The following is an 18,251-nucleotide window of genomic DNA, read 5'->3' as shown; positions in this document are numbered from 1 at the left end:
GCTTTCAGAACCATCCTTTGGGCAAGGAAAGTAATTTGGGTTTTTTTAAAATGGAAAATGCAGCTCCATGAATCAAAGAGTGTGAGTTTATGCAGTGCCTTTTCATCTCAGCACATGCCAAAGCATTTCACAGCAAATACATTACATTTGAAGTGTGCTCGTTGTTATAATGTAGGTAATGTAGCAGCCACTTTGCGGATTGCAGCGTTTCACAAGCAGCAATGTGATACATGGTCAATTAACTTGTTTTAATTTAATGTTGGTGGAGGAATAAAGACTAGTCAGGATTGTGGATGATTTCCCCTTTTCCTTGAAAACATGCACTGGATCATTTAATGTTTAAACGCCCCATGTAAAAGATGGCGCCCCTGACAGTGCTCTCGGTGCTGTACCGGAGTGTCAGCTGAGAGTATCTTTGAGTCCAAATTGTGACTTGAATCTGCAACCTTTTGACTCGAGGCAGGCGATTAAAACAGGCTAATGGATCATATAATCATAGCATTTGCAGTGCAGAAGGAGGCCATTCGGCCCATCGAGTCTGCACCGGCTCTTTGAAAGAGCACCCTACCCAATCCCACACCTCCGCCCTATCCCCATAACCCAGTAACCCGACCCAACACAAAGGGCAATTTTAGCATGACCAATCCACCTAACCTGCACATCTTCGGACTGTTGGAGGAAACCGGAGCACCCGGAGGAAACCCACGCACACACTGGGAGAACGCGCAGACTCTGTACAGACAGTGACCCAAGCTGGGAATCGAACCTGGGACCCTGGAGCTGTGAAGCAATTGTGCTAACTACCATGCTATCGTGCTGCCCCTGTAATGATTTGAGTTTTGAGACAATATTGTTAAACCAAACCTTGCTCAACATACTCTTCATCCAAAATAAATGTGACTGGCCACAAAATTGTGACTTTTAATGGCTTTTTAAGGTATATTGCATTTTCAAGGCTATGCTTGTTTTGTATACATTTGATCTTGGCCAATGGATTCCAGGTGCTGCAGTAATTTGGCATTTTATATTTTCTTGCGTGCAGGCCTCTCTCAATAAGCTGATGGAGACTCTGGGACAGGCAGAGCCATACTTTGTCAAGTGCATCCGATCAAATGCAGAAAAGGTAACTGACCTTTGGTATCTGTTGCTATACTTGAAAATTAGTGGTTTGAGAAGCCAAGTTAAAAGGCCTATGTCCATAGGCTAAACTGCATGGGGGGGGGGGGGGGGTGTTGTGATTTAGTTGACATGTTTAGAATTTTTGTAGATTGGAACAAGGAAAGGCTGAGGAAATTAAGGAGGTCCTCGGAAGCCATCAGCATTGAATATGGTTTGATGAAACTTGATTTCAGCACGATAATGACGTAGGGAAGAGAAGAAGCAAAGTGCGTGCTTTTCCAGGCGTAAGAGGAAATTTGGAGGAACAATTGTCATAAGCGCTTGTGCTGCAATGGTAAAGGATGAACTGGCCCGAATTCTCCACTTCCCACCACTGGCAGCAAGGATTGCGATTGGGCGGAATGGAAAATCGCGGCTTGGTGCCCAGCGTTGATTCCATCGCTATGCTCCAACCCTCGCAAGCGGCATTATCTTTTTTTTTTCTTTTTTTTTTGTATAATTTAGAGTACCCAATTCTTTTTTCCCCCAATTAAGGGGCAATTTAGCGTGGCCAATCCACCTACCCTGCACATCTTTGGGTTGTGGGGGGTGAGACCCACGCAGACACGGGGAGAATGTGCAAACTCCACACGGACAGTGACCCAGAGCCGGGATCGAACCCGGGTCCTCAGTGCCATGAGGCAGCAGTGCTAACCACTGCAGAACCGGGCGGCATTATCGACGTTTGCGCTCCGTACCGACGGGTCCATGCAAAACTCTCATTTACGTGGATTTAAATATCATTAGTGGGTTGGGCATTTCATGCTCCTCTTCACCTTGATGCTCAACCCTCTTTGGTGGAAGCCTCACAGGCATGAATTGGTGCAAGTATTTACAAGCGGGTCCTGGGAGCCACAGCTGGAGGCTAAAATAAATCTCAAAACTTGTTGGTCTTGTTGGGGCTGGCTGGCAGTAGTGGGGAACGACTTTGTGCCAAGCCCGTAGATTTGGGGTTTCCTCCTCTGGATCGGGTGGCCTGGCTCAGACTGTGTTTGCTGCAGTATGCGGATTTAAATGCATCCCTCCGCTGTTACTTACAGGCTCCTGGCTGCTCAGACTGCTGACTGCTCACTATGTCCTGTAAATGTTTAGAGAGCCTCTTTGTGATGTGGGTGCCCACCGATACCGTCCCTCTGGTCACCCTCATACCCCAGCTGTATCAGCAAGGGGATGGGCGTGACCAAGCTCAATCAGTGGCCCACCAGGTGTTGGCACTCGGAAGCACTGCCCCACTGCAGAGGAAGCAGGGCATTAGCAGAGCTCACCCTAACCAGAGGACGCCTGCACCATGGCCTGTGGAGCCTCTGAGCAGAGGCCTCACCAGTGACCCCCACCCCTCAGTATCACCAGCCGTCTCCACTGGTGAGGCTGGCAGCGCTGATTGTCTCTGCCACCTCATCCCAGGCGCTGTTCAGGAGAGCGGGCTTGAGTCTGCGGTTCACTGGGTAAGCAGATGTCCCGCCTCTCCTTAACATGGGGGGAGGGGGGGAAATGCTTCCAGTTCACGCCGGCAGAGTGCTGGCCCATTTGCATGTCCTGAATCACGGAACAAATAGCTCCCCAACAGAAATAAGAATCACTATTTCAGCTCTGGTGGGAACACTTAATCTACCAAATGGAGAATCCCAGCCGGTATCTTTATGTTTAGGAGTGAAAGTGAACACCTGTGAAGTGTTTTTTGCTGTATTCTGACCAGGAGTATGCGATGGGTGTTAAGAGCGACATCCCAGGTTGGGGAGAAATAGCCATCGCCACATGCAATTCTTTGTGAATTATTACTGGTGTGTCGAAATTGTTGCTCTTTGTAGCTCTCTGTAACATTTTTTGTCAAAATTGCAGCTTCCATTGCGTTTCAATGATCACCTAGTCCTGAGACAGCTGCGGTACACTGGCATGTTAGAAACAGTCAGGATACGACAATCAGGATACAGTATTAAGTACAGCTTCCAGGTGAGAACCTCTGGTTACTTGGGGCATGGGAAATCCAAATGCATTGTTCATTTCTGCTTTGGTTCAGATTTACTGATGGTGTCAATTTAAAACGCGTAATGCAAACACTGTGGATCAATTGATGTTAATTTGAACTGAATTTAACAGTGATGGAGATATGCTCATTACTGAGATCCAACCTGGTTGAATTTAGTCCTGTTCAAGGGAGGCAGTTTATATCCAGACTTGAATTGGTTGGTTTACATTTTGAAACTTTAGTAAATGCACGCTTCCACCTGATATTTAATAAAAGAATGAACTGAGTTGAGTTTTTGCCAATGTTACACCCATGACTGTATTTTTCAACTGCGCGATGGGCTGTGTTTAGTTCAGGGTGGACTGCATAGAATTCTTAACCCAAGTATGATTGGCTCACCCCTACTCCTGGAGTAGTTTAAAAAAAAACATCCTCCGTTTTCTTGTCTCTCCTGAAGATAGTAACCCTCACTGGGTTACAGCTTCATGGCTGCTGGTATCACTCCCCAGTGACCAATGTTCACTCTCAAACACAGACAGTGGGTGCCTTCGGGCTATTTGATTGTAACATCATTGCCAAGCAGCACTCAGTCAACATCCACATGCCGGTTTCCAGCAGGATTCCCGGTTAATGGTCAAGAATGGAACACCTGGCAGAGGTTTCTGCCCTTCCTCTCCTCCATTGCCCTGTGGCACAGAGGCCCATTGTTACATCCCAAATACTGCCTTTGCTGAGACTAACTCATTCAGGGTAAGCCAGGCTTGGAACCAGCAACTATCCAAGAATTTGTTTTGGTGATGTATTCAATTATTTATTTTCCCAATACTCTTAAGGGTTGTGCAATTTGGTTAATTTGGAATGTGACCCATGTCTGATCTGTACCCCTGTTAACTGGATAATGTCTTCTTTGCAGTGGGATGTTTTATTTGAAACACATCAGAGTCTAGCCGATGCAGTGGGTGCAGCATTAAATCTGAAGTGAAATGCATTTTGTAATGTTCCGGTATCATTTTTCAGGAATTTGTGACTCATTTCCGTGTGCTTTTGCCTCGAAGCACTGTCTCTTCCCAGCGCAGTATCGGGCAATTTCTGAGAAATGTGAACCTCGACACAATCAGTTATCAAGTGGGCAAAACAATGGTAGGTTATAGTATTGTGTTATGAAACTGCTGATACGTATGCTCATTCAAATGTGACAGGCACAGATAACAAAGGCTGATTTGGAAATTCATATCAATTGAAAAATATTAAAATGCATATTTGTGTCCTACATGGATAGGGCTTATAGAAAGATCATGTTGTTTTGATTATAAAAACATTTTTACAATCTAGATTTTCCTGTGTAATTTCACACACAGGATTCTGAGACAATGTTGAAAGATTTTTGTCTGCTTTGCCGTCTTGCTTTTCTGAAGGTCTACCTTCATGCTGAGCATGACTAAAGCCAGCAGCTCTGCCACACCATTTTTCATTTTTGAGCCTGGGTAATGGCTACTGTAAAGAGTCATTTGGGGCATTTCAAATTTAAAGGGATGTTGTTCCCATCCAATGTCCACAAACATGCATTTTCCAGCAGCAACATTGGATAGTGAGCAGAAGCTCTGATTCCCCCTAAATATCCTCACTTTTATTCACAACTTTCCCATTGCCCAATCCCAGAAGAGCTTGACACATATAGAACATAGAACAGTACAGCACAGAACAGGCCCTTCGGCCCTCGATATTGTGCCGAGCCATGATCGCCCTACTCAAACCCACGTATCCACCCTATACCCGTAACCCAGCAACCCCCCCTTTAACCTTACTTTTTTAGGACACTACAGGCAATTTAGCATGGCCAATCCACCTAACCCGCACATCTTTGGACTGTGGGAGGAAACCGGAGCACCTGGAGGAAACCCACGCACACACGGGGAGGACGTGCAGACTCCGCACAGACAGTGACCCAGCCGGGAATCGAACCTGGGACCCTGGAGCTGTGAAGCATTTATGCTAACCACCATGCTACCGTGCTGCCCATATCTCCAGCCTTAAACCCCCCTTAACTTTTTGCTTTGAATAGGGACATCAAACCAGTTTGATCCCTTCTCTTAGATGATGTTTGCTGCATTGAAGATGCAGGGGAAGCTGTTGTAATGTTTCAACTGACCAATGCTCTTGTATATTTACTTGTCCATAACTCTCTGTTACAAGTATTACTTGTCACATTTGTGCATGGTTACCTATAGATATTCATGAAGGAGATTGAGCGTCAAAGGCTGCAGGACATGCTGCACAAGGAGGTCCTGACACACATCATTTTGCTTCAGAGCTGGTTCCGTGCAATACTCGAGCGCCGGCAGTTTCTCCAGATGAAGCAAGCAGCCGTTATAATCCAGGTTTGTTCTGAAAGCTGCTATGTTTCAGCTTTTAAGTTAATAGAACCTCAACACAAATCTTTTTTTTTAAAAACTGTATTTATTCAAAGTTTTTCAATAAGTTTTACAGAACTGTTGCTGCTGCTGTTGACCTCCACCTAACGTTCCGCGAGAAAGTCAAGGAACAGTTGCCACCGCCCGGAGAACCCCTGCAAGGACCCTCGCAAGGCAAACTTTATCTTCTCCAACCTGAGAAACCCCGCCATGTCATTGATCCAAGCCTCCACACTTGGGGGCTTTGCGTCCCTCCAGAATAACAAGAGCCTTTTCCGGGCTACCAAGGAGGCAAAGGCCAGAACTCCGGCCTCTTTCGACTCCTGCACTCTGGATCCTCCAATACCCCAAATAAAGCTATCCCCCAACTCGGTTTTACCCGAGTGTCCAAGACCTTGGACATGGCCTTTGCAAAGCCCTTCCAAAGCTCCGCAAGGGCCGAGCACGCCCAGAACATATGGGCGTGGTTTGCTGGGCTCCCCGAACACCTCACACATCTGTCCTCCATCCCGAAAAATGTACTCATCCTCTCCCCTGTCATATGCGCCCTGTGTACCACTTTAAACTGGATTAGGCTGAGCCTGGCGCAAGATGAGGAGGAATTGACCCTGCCCAGGGCGTCAGCCCACAGGCCCTCATCCAGCTCCTCACCCAGCTCCTCCTCCTATTTGCCCTTCAACTCCTCCACCGAGGCTTCCTCTGCCTCCTGCAGCTCCTGATATATCTCCGAGATCTTGCTCCAAGAACAGTCTTTTAACCCTCATGGTCTTTTTGGCCCGCACAAATCCCATGATACTCTTGCTCACTCGCTTGAAAAAGGCCTTGGGGATGAAGATGGGCAGGCACTGAAACACGAACAAGAACCTAGGGAGGGCCGTCATCTTGACAGACTGCACCCTACCCGCTAGGGAGAGCGGTAGCATGTCCCACCTCTTAAAGTCCTCCTCCATCTGGTCCACCAGCCACGCCAGATTGAGCTTATGCAACTCAACACAAATCTTACCGCCAATCTTGGGAGGAAGCTTATCTGGAGGTTTACAGTAACAAGTAGCCCTGAACTAGGCAAATTTCAATTATCCAAACGATTGCTGTATGTGCCATATGCTGCTTTGGCCGTAAAGCTTGGGCAATTCCGTTCCGTTTGTGCTGTTATTTCTTACTCTCTGGTTTTTCCTATTTGAGTGTTGAGATCTGGAGGTTTGAAAAGAGCTGTTCTAGGGTGGTTGCGTCGCCAGTTGAATCGCCAATCCAGTGTCCAGTTTAATTTCGGCTTTCACTAGCTGAAACTAACCTGAGACAGCCCAAACAGATTTCACTTAATACCGTTCACAGACCTGATCTGAACCCAGTAGCCAGTGATTAAAGGCCAGTCATTAGTCCACTGTGCCAACACGTTATTCCATGGGTCTTGTATTTTTTTTAACTGACAGAAGGTGGGCTGGTTTAGCACAGTGGGCTAAACAGCTGGCTTGTAATGCAAAACCAGTCAGCAGCGTGGGTTCAATTCCCGTACCAGCCTCCCCGAACAGGCGCCGGAATGTGGCGACTAGGGGCTTTTCACAGTAACTTCATTTGAAGCCTACTTGTGACAATAAGTGATTATTATTATTATTATTATTAATATTTTTAGAGATTGTTTTTGGTGCCTTGTATAAGAAACAGTTTGTTCTCCTGATTTTCATGGCAGCAGCTACAGAGAGACCAGATATTCAAAATATAACTTTTCATCTCTTCGATTTTTCTTTGTTAGAATTATTGGCGAAACTACAAACTGAAGCAGAACCACATTTACACCGACCTCAGTGTCTTAAATGCAGCAGCCACCAGTATTCAGGCTGTGTGGAAAGGCTACAGACAGAGACAGATGCTGATGAAAATGCATGATGCAGCAATTGTCATACAGAGATGCTGGCACGATTACTACAGGTGTAGACTGGCAGCGCTGTGCATCCAGACACACTGGCGCCGATACAAGGAGATGCAAACATACCGAGCATTCAGGGACAGCATCATAAAGATTCAAGCGGCAAACCGAGGTTTTGTGGTGCGGCGCAGGTACCTGTTCTACAGAGCTAGTTCTGACTCCTGGTTGATTTGCATGCGATGTATGGCCAGCCGCAGATACAGACACTGTTACCCTTGCATTTAACATTATGTTCTGGTTAGAGTCGGTGGATAGCAACCCCCCACACACACCCACCCACACCCCATTCCCAACTTTCAATTTCAATTGTGGCAGTGCATTCCAAACAAATTTCGGGTTAAACTTGGAATCTTCTAGTTGGAATGGGTAGTACATTAATCCACTGAGCTATTAGGGACCTTCATTGATCTTCCATTGAATTAGAGAAATGTGCATCAATTCCAGAGCTTGAATTCCTACCTTTCATTTCAGGTTTCAGGCATTGAGAAGGCAGAAACTCAAAAATAAAAAGCAGCTGGACTGTGAGAAGAAAGGAAACTTGAACAAACAGATCCCAGATGAGAACCTCCCTGAAATCATCAGGACTGATCTGAACAAATTTGAAGATGAAGCAAATGAGATTCCTACTTCAAAGGAAAATGACAGTGAACAAACCTATTCTGAATGTAACAATAATTCTGTGGATTTGCAGGGTGAAACTTATGACTTTTCCGATAGTACGAATGTACTGCAGGGTGTGATTGTCAGAGAGAGACCAAAGTCCCTTTCTGGAGACCCTGACAAACAGAAGGTGGTGCGTGCCAAACGGCACAGCCGGCGAATGCGAGAATTGGAACAGGCCAAATTCAGCCTTGAACTGCTGAAAGTGAGATCAGGAGGCGTGTCTCCCTCCGAGGAGGGGCGCTGGTCCACTGAGCTGGTATCTGATAGCGTAAACTCCCTATCTCCTCAGGGAACCCCAGACAGTGAGAGTTCAAGGGGTAGTTTTGAGGTACCCAGCTGTGAAGATGGACAGAAGAGGAAACAGTCTTTAACTGTTTCTGATGATCCAGTCTCGGATTCTAACCTACACACTACTCAGGATTATCTTTCAACAAGTCCCAAGCCAAATGATCATAGTCTGTCCACTGGCCTGAAACTTGATGGCAAGCACCTGTCTTCCAGCTCTTTTTATACAAACACTAATCATACTGGCCTTATTTCCACAAGTCCAAGGTCAACCAATGAAGAGTTTTCGTTTCATTCTCCAAGATCAAATTCTGAAGATCGGTCACCCAGTCCTAGATCGAGAGAGAGCCTGTTTTCTAGTCCTAAACCAGACTACAGTCTCTCCACCCTATTGCCAAATCATGACATTCTGTCCAGTAGCACTAAGCCAAATGACACTATCATTATAGGTTCTGACCACTACACAGTTGAAGGCACTATTGCTGAACCCAAAACAGAAAGGGGCGAGGATGGCAACACTTCACTCGATCAGCCACTCGACGGTGAACTGAGTAGCATAGAAGACAGTGCCGGCACAGATCCCTTCCCTCAAATTGCAGTTCTGGAAAGACTTGAACGGTTAAACGTACAGCAGGCAGAGAGGCAACAGCAGAAACAGCAGCAGAACGAGAAGGAAATGATGGAACAGATAAGGCAGCAGACTGAAATCCTGGAGAAACAACGCAAAGTATTTGAAAAGCAAGAGAAGGACATGTTTGAGAAACAGCGAGGGGACGCACTGCAGAAAATAGAGCAGTGTAGACAGAATGATTCCCCTCTCCTTCCTTTCAGGTCTCCAAGCAAGCAAGCCGACAGACCTCAGTCCTGCCTTGCTTTGCACCCAGAGAAAAAATGGGATTCAACTAACTATTCAGATTCGCATTCAATATCAACTATCGAGTCTAAAATGTTGAATACTGCGGAATTCTTTGAACATGATAATACCTTGGGTCACCCTGGAGTAAAAGATAGACCTATCAGCATGTTTTTTGAAAAGAAGGAGCTGCAACAAAGTGGGCAACAGGAAATGAATAAGCTAGATGGATGGACCCCTAAATTCAGTTTGGAGCACCGTGAACCTGTCCCTGGTACAGAGCAATCCCGACAGGCCAAACCTCAGAAAGGGACTGCAAACGCAAGAGAAGAGTTTACAGATGGCAATGCCAAGGACAGGACCAATGCCTTGTTCTTTTTGCCCAAAGACAAAACTACATTAAGCAAGTAAGTTATTTTCCTTGAATATTCAAGCGCCCTAAATAACAGCTGCATGATGAAGAGCCTTGCTGCATTAACAAGCGGGCCATTTGAACTGACAGGTGGAATTGGGGTCGACCTTGAGATGTGAAAAAATATGTGCAGATTTGCTCAAGACATGTGAATGTATGAATTAAGAGCAAGAGTAGACTGTTCAGCCCTTCGAAGCTGCTCTGCCATTCAGTCAGATTACGGCTAATCTGATTGTAACTTCATCTCCACATTTCTGTCTGCCCCCAATAATCTTTCACCCCCCCCGATGATCAAAAATCTACCTCGCTCTGCCTTAAAAATATTCAAACACTTGTTTCCACTGTCTTTTGAGGAAGAGAGTTGCAGAGACTCTCAACCCTTAGATTTAAAAAAAATAATTTCTGTCTTAAATTAGCAACACCCTTATTTTTAAACAGTGACCCCCTAGTTCTAGATTCAATGAGAAGAGGAAACATCCCCTCCACACCCACCCTGTCAGTAATCAGGATCTTAAAGGTTTGGATCAAGTCTCTTACTCTTCTGAACTCGAATGGATACAAATCTAACCTTTCCAATCTTTCCTCATTAGGCAACTTGCCCATTCCGTGTATTTATCCAGTAAACCCTCTCTGAACTGCTAATGCATTTACTCCTTTCTTTAAATAAGTAGACCGATAGTGTACATAACACTTCAGATGTGATCTCACCGATGCCCTATACAACTGAAGCATAACCTCTCTATTTTTGTCCTCGATTCCACTCACAGATAATAACATTCTATAACTATCCTAATTACTTGCTGTACCTGTATGCTAGCGTTTTGTGATTCATGCACTCGTACACCTCTGTACCTCTGAGCGTTGCAATCTCTGTTTCCTGATAGCTAGTCAATCTTCAACCCATGCCAACGTGTCACCCCCCCCCCCTACATCTTGAGCATTTATGCAATAATCATTGTGGAACCTTATCAAATGCCTTCTGCACATTGAAGTCCAGTACATCCACAGATTCCCTTTATCCACATGTGACTCCTTCAAAGAACTACCAGAAATTGGTTCAACATGATTTTCCTTGAATTTTTCCAAGTGCCCTGCTCTAACATATTTTATAATGGCTTCTACCATTTTCCAAGTGACCGATATTAGGCTAACTGCCCAAGATGGTGTACAACAAAGTAGGGGTGTTTGTTAAAGGCATTGGAGGCTGACACCCAGATTGAATTCACTCTTCTTAACTTTGGAAAAAAAATGAAGGACTGAGGCCCATAGTCAGAACAACATCAAGGTTGAAGAAATTTTGGTCAATTTATTTTCTGGATTTGTTTTTACTTTTGTTAGGGTGTGAAGTATTTGCAAAAAGAAAGGTGTAAACAGGCCATCAGGACCATCAATGCTCACCCTATCCATTTGAAATTAAAAGAAATTAAATCTGTTAACTACCACCATGAAAACTCGTAATATATAATAAGTAAAGATTGATTGGGCAATTTCTTGGATGTGAGCCCACAAAACTGTATCTAGTTTGTCAGTAAATATTCAGAAATGTCTCAATTTGCTGTGAGAAATGGGAAACTAGTGATCAAGATGTTGCTGTTCTGAGCGTGTGGCTTAGCAACATGGTTGGAACGTTGCAGAGGGAATTTTGTATCCAATTGTATAATACCTGACCTGAACGTGTTTGATACAGCAGTGTAGATGGAGCTATGCTTTGACATATTCCTTCCTCTCTCTCTCTCTCTTCCTCCCCCCCCCCCCCCCCCCCCCCCCCCCAATCTCCTCCAACCACTGCCACATTCTGGATCTTTGTGTATCCTCTTTCCTTGTGTGCCATCCTCTGTTGTGCCTGTACTTGACCTTGGAGTGCTTTACTTTGTTCCCAACCTGATCTGCAGCTGGGAGTGTGTGATATGTTCGTATAGAGATAGCTTAACTTTGCTGGGGCATGTTGGTACCCGAAATGGAAGTTATGTTATTGCTTAGAATGACCAGCACAAAATGCATTCTTTAATGTGGACCCTTTTAAAATATGTTCCTCTGCCTATATACGACTGCAAGAGATTAAATAATAATAACTGATATTGTGTTACAGTATGGAGTGGCTTTTATGCTTCCATATTGATACATGCACAGTCAGAGGCACAGAATTGCAGTCCTCTAAGGGAGAGATACATGCAGCGGAAGTATGGAGCTGCGGTGCTGCATAATTAGTGAAAGACGTGAGCAGAAAGAGTGTAGGACTGGATTTTTGCAGAACGAGCAAACCTGATAGAGGCATTTGGGGGGGGGGGGGGGGGCGGACATTGTAAAACTGGAGCTTTAACATAAATGAAGGGACATAGAAAGTGACACACAGAGAATGAAGTGAAACTGGAGTCTTAACAGAATTGAGATAGAGAGTCACAAAGGATAAGTGAGATTCTGGAATCACAGAATTAGAACAGTGTTGATGGTGCCCAATTCTCTTTCTTTTTAAATGTAGAGGACCCAATTCATTTTCTTTTCCAATTCAGGGGCAATTTAGCGTGGCCAATCCACCTACCCTGCACATCTTTTGGGTTTTGGGGGCGAAACCGCGCAAACACGGGGAGAATGTGCAAACTCTACACGGACAGTGACCCAGAGCCGGGATTGAACCTGGGACCTTGGCGTCTTGAGGCCGCAGGGCTAACCCACTGCGCCACCGTGCTGCCTTAAATAAATATCATGATAAAGTGTTCCATCCCGAATGTTTGTCATGATGTAATCGGTTGGTAGCTAATTAGGGGGTTTGAGACTGCTTAAAGCTTCAGGTGTTTTGATTTATTCAGATTTAAGCTGATGCCATTTCTGAAATGGTATCTGAAAGGTTTTTTGCCCCTATGTGGTCCCTTGTTTCCTCTTGTGACTGACAATTCTTAATCTCAGTACTATTTTCTAATAGCTCATTTAATTGAAATTGACTGAGAGAACAAGATGCCCGTTTAACCACGGTAGGTAGGCTGTTTGCGAGCAGCTTGTAGTGCCACAGATTGTCCTGGGCTTTCAGATTGTTCAAAGCTCAACTAACAGAAAACAGCCTGCACGTTGTGCTATTAACCAGAGACAATATTTTTCATCTGGTTTTGGGCATTCTAAGCTACTGACTCGCTTTCAACTACTAGTGGTAATAAATTTAGAGGTTCAGTTTATGGTGTAAGTTGTTAAGTGGTGATTGTTGTAAAAGTATTGTTCAATGAACTTTTTTCAGAATAAGAGAGGTAAGGATGTTATTTTAAAAGCTACTTAACACAGCCATGTCTTCTGCGCTGTATAACTGTATTCCTGTACTGACTGAAGTTATTCATGAATGCCCCGCCTTCTCAACCTTGCCCCTTGCCTGAGGTGTGGTGACCCTCCGGTTAAATCACCACCCACAGCTCTCCCCCTCAAAGGGAAAAGCAGCCTATGGTCATCTAGGAGTATGGTGACTTTACTTACTTATAACTGTGAAACTTCGCAGTTACTAGACATGGGAGGGCATCTTGTGAAGGAATGGAGGTGAGTATTGTCCTGGAGTTATATTTTTGTTCACTTATTCTTTCAGTTGTAAGGGTGCAGGCAGCCCTCTGATACCATGTCAAAGTGACCATTTCTCAAATGTGAGCCTAGAGAATGAATGTTGTGGCATTTCTACCAAACTTAAATATGTTCTTGTGCAAGGTAGTTCTAAAGTACCCTTCAAGCTGCCAGGATGTACAAAATAATTTCACAGCTTGTGAAGTACTTTCAAAAATTATTTCATGGGATGCGAGTGTCGATGGCTGGGCCAGCATTTATTGCCCATCCCTAATTGCCCTTGAGATGACATGGTATAGTCACTGTTGTAATGTAGAGAGTTTCAACAGAAAACAACCAGCACCTGATCTTGCTATGGAGGGAGTGCAGCGAAGGTTTACCAGGCTGATTCCTGGGATGGTGGGACTGTCAAATGTGGAGAGATGAAGTCGGTTAGGATTATATTCATTGGAGTTTAGAAGAGTGAGAGGGGATCTTATAGAAACTCACAAAATTATTACAGGATTAGACCGGGATAAGACGTTGGATTTTTTACAACTACTTATGAGGGCAGACAGGCGCCAGTTTAATTTCCTTTGCAAATTTCCTTTTGACATTGCCACTTCACGCTTATGTGTTCAGTTTAATGCACTGCATGAGCAGATGCACTGGAGAGAGAACAGGAGTAGGAACCCTGCTCCCTCAACCTAAGTGAGGAGTGCAGTAAGAAGTCTTACAACACCAGGTTAAAGTCCAACAGGTTTGTTTGGAATCACTAGCTTTCAGAGCGTAGCTCCTTCATCAGGTGAATGAAGAGGTGGGTTCCAGAAACCAAGTTCCGCACACGTGAGTAAGGCCTCAACTGGGACTTTGTCGCATTACATGCACCCTCCCACCTGGGCTTGTGAAATTCTACCAACTGTCTTGGTTTGAGACAATTCACACCTCTTTAACCTGTGATTATCCCTCTCTCCAGTCGCACCGTCTGGACCTATAAAGACTTAATTACCTACAAAGACTCTCATTCAAAGTATCACCTTGCATCATTGACTTTGTCTTTATATGTGTTTCTGGTACACTCATGGTGTCCAAGGAGTCGCTCAGTCAGTGATGGCCATGGCTGAGGGTCTCAGCAGAATGTCCGACTTACTGGGGTATGTCACCGAGCACCAGGCTGACCTTGATGAGGTTCTGCGGGAGATGTCCCACTCTCAGATGGGCATGGCCGGGGTGCTGCAGAGCATGTCCCAATCATTGAGGAGCAATACCCCGAGAGTGGGGTATTGTACAGCACGTTAAACAACTTTTTGCTCAACCATTATGCTGCTCTCACTTCCTTCCGCACTGCAGGCTAACCTCCAGACCCCAGAGGCAATAGCAGCACCCCCGGGCTCTTTGCCTGTCAGCAAAGATGGCTACTCATCTCCTCGGCTCCCACAGAAGCCCATCCACTAGATTCACGTTTTTCAAAAGGAGTATTAATCAGTGCCAGTGTGAGCACTTGCTAGGGAGGCTGCTGAATGACGGGAGGCCATTGGATATGGAGTGGCTCTCGTTAATTGTATTGAAATGGGGCTTAAGTGGTGATAATTGGTGTCTCACCACGCTACGGCGAGATCCCGATTTTGCCTACGGGAGCGGGACGGTTGCATCCCAAACTGTTTGGCGCTCGGCGCGGAACTTGTTTTGGGCCTTTCCCACTATTCATCGGCCTCGTTACGTTTGATTGAGAGCACAATGAAGCCGGAGAATCACGCCCAAAGTTATTAAACCTTGGAAAATCTGCTACTGATTCGGTTGAATATTGCTTCTTATTTACTGCTGTATTTTACAGGTTGGACAAGGATTCTGTGAATCTGGAAAAATCTGAACTTTCCAAAGGAGAGCAACCTTTCAGAGAAAAGATGGTGAAAACTTCACTATTAAAAGAAACTGATGTAAGCAATTTAATCCTGTTTCTGTCGTAGTTTGTGAAGGAAACCAGTGAGCACAACAGTGAAATAGTTTCTAAAGAGAGTATGAGCTTGCGGTGAATGAGATTTGTTTAAAGCAAATCTTGTACTGCATTCTGCTGTGGAAACTAACAAGTCCACAGCTTCCAGCTAACATTTACAATATGTAAGCAAAGTCTGCACTTTACAGAAGTTTATAATGAGCATTAATGTCTCAATCTTCCATTTTTTAAATCAAATCTTAAATTTCCCCCATCTCCTGAATATACTAATTGTTTCAGGTTATAATTCCGTACATGCCAGTATCTTACCCGAATTACTGTTTATCCGTGAGTGAGCCTGTGCATTGGTTGTTTGCAATCTATTTGACTGTGGGGGCATCACATCTATGCACAATCTTGTTCCCACCCGGCATTCAGACTTGTACTTTGCAGCAGGAGCCAGTGGATAGTGATCAGGGGCAGGAACCCTCACAAATTCAGCAGTGGCTGGTTATCAAGCTTGAAACCTTCGGACCTGTACAGAGGCGTGTTACACTAGCACGATGCCGCTGTTCATCAGTATCTTGATACATTTAAAAAATATATATATATACAAAGCATTGACCTCTTGAAATGTTTGCTGTCTTGTTCTTCACTTCTGTATCCTGTTTTTTATTGTTTCGGTTTTTCTAGCTGTGCTTTTGTAGATGAGGATGGTTTGTTGATGTTATGTCGTCTCTTTTTTTTAAGAGCCCAGACTCATCCAACTTCTCGCTTGGACATTTTTCTTTTAGTTACATGTGTTTTGATTTTTTTTGTGTGTTATTCGGTCAATCAGGTTGCAAGACCAGTACGCAAAAAGAAAGCCCGCATGGCGCGGACCCGCTCAGATTTCCTGACTAGAGGCTGTAACGCCGAAGGGGAGGGAGAGTCTGAGGACGAGGAGTATGATGACCCCTCCGCTGACCCCCCTCTCTCCCCCGACCAACCTGGGTCTGAGCTGAGACCCAAGGACAGTGCCGGACAGGCCTGTCACAGTGACTCAGAAATGGTAAATAAAAAACTGGCCAATTGGGCGCAAGTCAAATCTGGGAGCATCTCTTTGCTAACCCTTAATGTGGGGTAGAAAGCAATACTGACACCTGGAACTGCTTAACCTCCCCCTGCCTTTCAGATTTTAGAAGGTAACACTCAATGCACAAGCACAGTACCTGTGTGTAAATTACTGCAGGCTTTTCACGGTTAGTTCTGTGGCTGTTAACAAGGGCCATAGACAATGAGACCCTTCCTACTTCAATAGCGCTTATCCAATTTGTTTCTTGTATAAAACATAAGTTGTATGAAATATTAGCAATAAAATGTAATCAATGCCGTAACTTGTGAGCAAATTAACGCATAATATGCATTTCCCTGCCAGCTGCATTATAACGATGGGGTAGTTTTTTTTTAAATAATGAGCTGCAGACGTCCCAGTCTTATTATTAGAGATGATGTGGAGATGCCGGCGTTGGACTGGGATGAGCACAGTAAGAAGTCTTACAACACCAGGTTAAAGTCCAACATGTTTGTTTCAAACACGAGCTTTCGGAGCACTGGTCATTCACCTGAGGAAGGAGCAGTGCTCCGAAAGCTAGTGTTTGAAATGAACATGTTGGACTTTAACCTGGTGTTGTAGGACTTCTTACCGTTAATATTAGAGATCATGAATTCAATGCCCAAATGGCCAGAAGTGACCTGGTTTCCCTACAAAATGGCTTGTGTTCTGGGGCCATTTTATCAATTTTGGTGCCACCTCAGTGACTTGTAGTGTCACCTGCACAATATTCAGTTTATTCCAATGACAGAGAACCAGTCACTTCTGTATTCAATAGATTTTTGTCAATCCAGCGGTGAAAGCTTGTGTGAAATTATTTCAACGCGTTCCTTTTCCTGCCTTGACCTTCCTGGAGTGGGGTGCCATCAGCACTCCAGTTGAGGGCGCTGAGATCACCGGTAACATCTCAGCTAAAGCAATAATTGAATATAGATTGGGAATTAAATCTGGGACACAAGAAAAAAAATTCTCCATTTTCTGTCTTTGATTTTTCCAGAAAATGTGCTCGTGGTTGGAATAAACTCAACAGCAATGACCCCCATTGGTTAAATATGGGTCAAAAGTGGCTGTCTAGACTTTTGCATGAAGAATAGAGTAAATCACAGGGGTATTGGAGAATCCCTGCAGTGCACAAAGAGGCCATTTGGCCCATCAGGTTGGCACCGACCCTTGGAAAGAGCACCACGTCCTCACCCTATCTCCACAACCCAGCAAACACCATCCAATCTTTTAGACACTGAGGGACAATTTAGCATGGCCGATCCACCTAACCTGCACATCGTTGGACTGGACTGCCACAACTCCACGGAAAGTTTTGCCAACAGCGCATCCAGGAGGGGGAAATAAGAAATGAAAATTGAAGACAGGCCCCCATTAAATTCAGAGTGTATTGAGTAACGTATTTTTGAATGTGTTTGAGTGTTTCCTTTTAAAACAACCATATATTTGGGGTTTAGACCACCACTGTCCTATACAGGAACTCTCTGTTAAGCTCCAGGAGATCTGGTCACAATGTTTCTGCATTGTCTGGGGACCCTTCTGTTACTAAGCCAATCCTTTTCACTAGCCTTTACTACTCCCCTAACTGTGCTAGCCAACATTAATATTCCATTTCTAGTCGACTTGATTTAGCAAATTACTGCATGTCATAGCTTACCTAACTGCGTTGTTTGGTTTATACCTGCACATGTTTTTCCCTCTGTCACTTTTAACACCTGCACCTCGATCTATATTCTAACTTGTGGGTTTTATTAACAGCATAGCAGGTATCTCGCTGCCAGCTAAATGCCACTGCCTCTTTTTTTTTCCCACCCCTCCGCTGATTTAATTTTGGTGTACAATTTACAAACTGGCAAAAACGAATACTGTGAATTCTAATTTTAACTGAATTTTGAAGTGTCAACATTTAGTTGTGTGCATCACTGTTAATTGTAGGCAAAGTTTCTTTTGTAGGTAATTTTCATGCTAGCCGCATTTATAATTTGTTGTGGTTGCACTAAAGATTATATGTTATGAGTCGTCATGTTTATTTAAATTGGT

The 18,251-nt window shown here is 44.5% G+C and overlaps 1 protein-coding gene across 7 annotated transcripts in view; it reads left to right on the top strand.

Moving 5' to 3' along the window:
• Window positions 1-18,251, top strand: part of myo9aa (myosin IXAa) — a 251,246-nt gene that overhangs the window by 186,775 nt on the left and 46,220 nt on the right. For 6 of the 7 annotated variants that reach the window (XM_038784181.1, XM_038784179.1, XM_038784177.1 and 3 more), the window contains 8 exons: window positions 1,043-1,123; window positions 2,998-3,108; window positions 4,142-4,264; window positions 5,353-5,502; window positions 7,286-7,590; window positions 7,931-9,667; window positions 15,020-15,122; window positions 15,957-16,169. In XM_038784181.1, the coding sequence (XP_038640109.1) occupies window positions 1,043-1,123; window positions 2,998-3,108; window positions 4,142-4,264; window positions 5,353-5,502; window positions 7,286-7,590; window positions 7,931-9,667; window positions 15,020-15,122; window positions 15,957-16,169 (2,823 nt within the window). The remainder of the gene's footprint in view (window positions 1-1,042; window positions 1,124-2,997; window positions 3,109-4,141; window positions 4,265-5,352; window positions 5,503-7,285; window positions 7,591-7,930; window positions 9,668-15,019; window positions 15,123-15,956; window positions 16,170-18,251) is intronic. The other variant, XM_038784180.1, reaches the window with a different exon arrangement.

Source organism: Scyliorhinus canicula, chromosome 24, assembly GCF_902713615.1.
Source record: "Scyliorhinus canicula chromosome 24, sScyCan1.1, whole genome shotgun sequence".
In the NCBI taxonomy this organism is placed as follows: domain Eukaryota; kingdom Metazoa; phylum Chordata; class Chondrichthyes; order Carcharhiniformes; family Scyliorhinidae; genus Scyliorhinus; species Scyliorhinus canicula.
Note: the sequence above shows the minus strand (reverse complement) of the source record. Positions and strands in the feature narration are given on the sequence as shown.